At 56.4% G+C, this 5281-nt stretch overlaps 1 protein-coding gene across 1 annotated transcript in view; it reads left to right on the top strand.

The window, feature by feature from the left end:
• Window positions 1-5281, top strand: part of LOC104280970 (AP-1 complex subunit beta-1-like) — a gene marked incomplete at its 3' end in the record, with an annotated part of 12481 nt that overhangs the window by 1614 nt on the left and 5586 nt on the right. Inside the window, 6 exon segments of the mRNA XM_009878808.1 lie at window positions 954-1089; window positions 1866-2111; window positions 2759-2949; window positions 3425-3646; window positions 4913-5033; window positions 5193-5281. The exon segment at window positions 5193-5281 is cut by the window's right edge and continues 2 nt beyond it. Of these exon segments, the coding sequence (XP_009877110.1) occupies window positions 954-1089; window positions 1866-2111; window positions 2759-2949; window positions 3425-3646; window positions 4913-5033; window positions 5193-5281 (1005 nt within the window).

Here is a 5281-nt window from a genome sequence, read left to right as displayed (position 1 = left end):
GCGGGGACTGGTCAGCGCTAAACAAAAGCTACATTGATTGGAAAGGAAACATTGACTACAACAGCCTGCTTTTTGGAGAGGGTTGTGGCTATTTTAGGCTGTGAGAAAGCGGTTTCCTAAGTTGGCCCCTCCCTAGGAGGTGCTGGGTGAGCCTGGTTTAGCCTGGGGTGAGAGCAGCTGCTGTGGGCGGCAGCTCTGGTGGCAGCAGGAGCTCTGCGGGAGGGCCACAAAGTGCCGTAGCCGGGGCTTAGGGGTGCCCTGGGTTTGATCCTGTCAGCGCTGCCTGGGTTGATGGTGGTGGAGAAGCTCCCAGAAGCCAAGGGACATCTGTTGAGGGTGGGAGGATAACTGCCGTGTTAGCCCTCTGATCTCGATTGCCTCTCCTGAGGTGGTTTAACAGTCTCATTGGGCTGTCTGGGTCTTCAATTGGTCTCGCTTTATCCTGGCAGGGTGAAACAGCATCTTGGGCATCCTGCAGCTTTAGGGTGTTTAGTACTCACTGGGGCGAGGTTTGGGAAGGAGAAGCCCCTCACGTCCACCCGGGCAGTTTGGCAATTCTACTCCATCCCAGCAGAGTGTTGTTCTGCTGCTGGCCTTGCCCGGAGGAGCAGCACTTACTCCTGGGTGTTTAATTCTCTTACATGATGTTTCTCGTGATGGCTGGGTGGTGTTTCACCTTCTACCTGGGATTGGAACTGAGATACAGCAGAGCTGTGTGGGAGAGCTCAGTTTTGGTCCATTAGGAGCTGTCTTGGGCTGCTCTCCATGCAGATTCCTGAAGAAAAACCCGCCGGGGTTGAGGGATTTAGGCACAGCTGCCACAGGGTGGACTCACATCTGGGAGAACTTGGGCTCCTCTGGCTTCAGGAACGGGTTGAGCCGTGGGAAGGGGATGGAAATGCTGGATCCCATCGAGAGTGGTGTTTCCTTCACGAGGACGCTCTGTGTTTCAGCGCTCTCTTCCCGGACGTGGTGAACTGCATGCAGACGGACAACCTGGAGCTGAAGAAGCTGGTCTACCTCTACCTGATGAACTACGCCAAGAGCCAGCCGGACATGGCCATCATGGCTGTCAACACCTTCGTGAAGGTGAGAGGAGGGGACCGTGGGCCCGAGTCAGGCTGGTTCAACCCACTACCTACACCCTGGCTTTGATGTGAGACCACCACGCTGAGCTGCTTCCGAAGCAGGGAGTGTGGGCAGGTTTCCAAAACCTCTTCCTTCAGGAGTAGGGGCTCCCCTAGTTGTAGATAACTGAGCAAATTTGTCTGAGAACGCAGAAGGAGAAATGTTTTCTCGGCAGCCGTGCTGTGCCGCTTGCTCTGTCGGTGGCAGCTTCAGTCGTGGGCAGCTCCCGTGATGAAACTGCCGTCATGTGAGCTTACGTGCTGAAGCCTCTGCAGCTGAGGAGGCCCTCGTGATCTTCCAGCTGGAGTCGGGAGCTGAAGAGGGTATTTGTTAGGAGCCAAGATATTGCCAAGGCACTTTGAAAAGGCTCAAAGGCCATTAGAGAGAGTTTTGGCTTTTTAGGAGGGAAAAAAACCCCGTATAATAAACCCAATAGATGCGTTTTCCAGGTCAGGTGGCAGCTGACTGCAGGTACTTGGGGTCAGTGATGGAGCCATGAGGCTCCTGGAGGTGTGTTTGGAGTGAAGTCTGATGGTGTTAAAACCCTGTGGGTGCCCGATTGCAGAGCAAGAGATCAAACTTCCCCCACTTGGGTGACTCATTCTTGAAAGCTGAGTGTTAGAACTCGGAGACCTCATCGATCCAAACAAGAAAGAAGGTCCCGAAGCCACCACTGATGCCTGTGAGTCAAGACAAGGAGGCTCTGGAAATCTAACCTTCCCCTCTCGCCCCTGCAGGACTGCGAGGACCCAAACCCTCTGATCCGGGCTCTGGCGGTGCGGACCATGGGCTGCATCCGTGTGGACAAGATAACGGAGTATCTCTGCGAGCCCCTGCGGAAGTGCCTGAAGGACGAGGACCCGTATGTGCGCAAGACGGCAGCCGTCTGCGTGGCCAAGCTCCACGACATCAACGCCCAGCTGGTGGAGGACCAGGGCTTCCTGGACACCCTCAAAGACCTCATCTCAGACTCCAACCCCATGGTGATTGTTTTTTGCCATCTTTGTCCTCTCTTTTCTCCATCTTCATGGCAGTAAATGCTCTCCCTTAGCTTCCAGGGTGGCAGAGGGGAGCTCTGATACCACATAGCTGGTGGTTTTTGCCTCTGGAGAGGGTTTTCTAGCAGCTGGGCTTTGCCCAGCCTTAGTTTCCTGGCCTTTCCGCAGGCATGAGAAATTTAAAGCCTGCTTTCCATGGGGTTTCTCTTCCCCTCCCAGCCTTTGCCCCTCTTCAGATCTTTCCGCAGGCGTAGCGGCGAGCCTGGAGCCGCCCAGGGAAGGGGAGGGAGAGCGGGCTCCTCCGCACCGGGCGGGGGGCCAAGGCTAACTGCCGCTGAACACGAGAAGGGGAGGGAGAGCGGGCTCCTCCGCACCGGGCGTGGGGCCAAGGCTACCTCCCGCTGAACACGTGCGAGCCGACGGATCTGCGGTGTGGGTGGTGGGACTGCGCTGGTGGCGATTGCTCATCTCCCGAGGGATCGGGTGGTGGGGAGGAGAAGCTGGCGCCCAGATGTCGCTGGGATGCGAGGTGCCGATAGGGAGGCTGCGGCTCGTCCGCTTGCGCCGGCTTCACCTCGGTCTGTCGAACCACGTTTGGTGTCACCCAACATGTGTCCTCTCCTCACCGGCAGGTAGTGGCCAACGCGGTAGCGGCACTCTCGGAAATAGCGGAGTCTCACCCGAGCAGTAATCTCCTGGACCTCAACCCCCAGTCCATCAACAAGCTGCTCACGGCCTTGAATGAGTGCACCGAGTGGGGTCAGATCTTCATCCTGGACTGTCTGGCAAACTACATGCCCAAGGATGACCGGGAAGCCCAGAGGTGAGGGAGGCTCCCGGTGCTGTTAGGCCAGCCCTGCCTTCAGGGCAGGGCTGGAAAGTGAAATGGGAACAGGTGGGCATCAATGCTGCCCCTTCTCCATGTATCTTCATCCTCCTGTTCCTTGGCGTCCCGCTGCGGCAGAAATCTCCCGGCCCCTGTGCCGAGATCTCACAGCAAGCCCTGTCCTGTGGTGGCACAGGGATAGCGCTTTCCCAGCCTCTTCAAAACATGGCAGGGGAGGAGTACAGGCACTGGGGAGCTCTGAAAGGGCATCACTGCCACAGGGTTTTGCAGGGGCTGAGAAATAACCTTTACCAGGGCGTTTAGGAGCTGGTTCAGCATCTCTCAGGAAGGTGTCCAGCTCTGCTTTGGCTGTCCTGCTGCAAACTCTGCCAGTGCCTTGTTCTTTGTCAGTACTGGCAGGAAGATGGGCCCCTGATCATTTTCTTTCCTTTCTGCCCCCCGATGCCTCCAGCATTTGCGAGCGGGTGACGCCCCGGCTGTCGCACGCTAACTCGGCCGTGGTGCTCTCGGCGGTGAAGGTGCTGATGAAGTTCATGGAGATGCTGTCGAAGGACCTGGATTATTACGGCACGCTGCTCAAGAAGCTGGCCCCACCGCTGGTCACCCTGCTCTCCGCAGAACCCGAGCTGCAGTACGTGGCTCTCCGCAACATCAACCTCATCGTGCAGAAGAGGTGGGTGCCCCGGTGCGGCAGGAGGGGACAGCCTGGCTTGGGCTTTCTCTCTTGTCTGTGGGGGCTGTTTCCTAGTGCTCAAACTCGCTGACTGCAGTGGTGTCGGGGCTTCGTGTGTTTTTTTGTTATTTTTCTTCTCTGTTATTTACAATCCCAGGGCTGCGCGCAGCAAATGTGGAGAAGAGCTAAGGAGGGATCACTAGGAGGGGTTTATTTTACTTTATTATTTAGCCAAGGGAGCAAAGGATGGAAAGACCAAAAGCTGAAACTTCAGTTTCCTCATCTAGTGAGGAATTCTTTGTGAGATCAGCTCGTTTCTCAGTGCTCATCAGCTTTGAATAAGTGCTGAGAGTCCTTTTGTCCCTCTGCTGCTCTGAGATTGCTGGTGGGCAGGAGGTGTGCGAGGCCCCACACGTGTGTCCCAAGCAGAACTGGCCAGCTGGAGCGTGACAGCCCCAGTCAGATGATTTGCTGTCCTACCAGTTATCACCGTGGTTGTCTTATTAAAAATAGCAGCAATTTTGGGAAGAAGCAGAAAGCAATTAGCATCCCTGGGAATGTGCTAGGCAGGCTGGCTCCTTGGAGCCGGACCTGACCTACCTCTTGCCTGGATGGTCTGGGGAGCAAGGTCCAGCTTGGCCCTGGGGTCTGGCTTTGCATCCCGAGAAGTTTTCCAGCCTTGGCAAGACGAACATCCCCCGTTGCCTTGCGTCTGCTCGTTGTTCGCGGCAAGGTTGCGCTTCGTCCCCTGCGTGTCAGCAAAGGGGAGCCAAGGGACAGAGTCCTGGGGGGATAATTGCAGAATCTTTGTGTTCTTGGCATTGAACGGGCCCCCTAAAACCTTGTGTTTGTGGCCAAGGAGCCTCGTCCTCCTGACTCAGAGCTGCTCGTTTTCTGGCTTTCCCCAGCTTATGTCCCCGATGGTTTCAAGCCTTCCCCATCCCAGCTCTGTCCTCGGCTGGGGAGTGATGATTCATGCTTGGAGCTGGCTAATGGAGTGATGAATTTGCATGGGCTCAGGGCTTTAGCTGGCTGCAGGCTCAGGCCTGCAGCTCTCTTTCTGCACTGCTTTGATTGCTGGTTGCTGCCTGGGTCAGAGCCTGGAGGTGGGAGCAGAGCTCGGATCTTGCTTCTGCAACGAGACATCATCTGATAGCGTATTGTTTCTAGCTCTGGAGAAAGATTCCTGTAAGATTTTTGATATATCTGTGGTCAAAGCAAAGGAGCGGGTGTCTCCCTTCATCGCTGCTTCTCGTTGTCCTCCAGGCCTGAGATCCTGAAGCACGAGATGAAGGTGTTCTTCGTGAAGTACAACGACCCCATCTACGTCAAACTGGAGAAGCTGGACATCATGATCCGTCTGGCTTCACAGGCCAACATTGCTCAGGTCAGGGGCTGCCTGTGCTGGGTGGATGCCGAGGAGAGTGCGCAGGGGTCTCCGGCTCTGCATGGAGGGGCTTCCACTCGCCTTCTGCTGGGTCACCGCACTGCTTCTCCGGTGGCTTTTCTTGCAACCGGGCTCTCACTGTCTTGTCCCCTCCCTCAGGTGCTGGCGGAGCTGAAGGAGTACGCCACGGAGGTCGACGTGGACTTCGTAAGGAAGGCGGTCCGAGCCATCGGCCGCTGTGCCATCAA

This window comes from Apaloderma vittatum, unplaced genomic scaffold (assembly GCF_000703405.1).
Source record: "Apaloderma vittatum isolate BGI_N311 unplaced genomic scaffold, ASM70340v1 scaffold29910, whole genome shotgun sequence".
In the NCBI taxonomy this organism is placed as follows: Eukaryota; Metazoa; Chordata; class Aves; order Trogoniformes; family Trogonidae; genus Apaloderma; species Apaloderma vittatum.
Note: the sequence above shows the minus strand (reverse complement) of the source record. Positions and strands in the feature narration are given on the sequence as shown.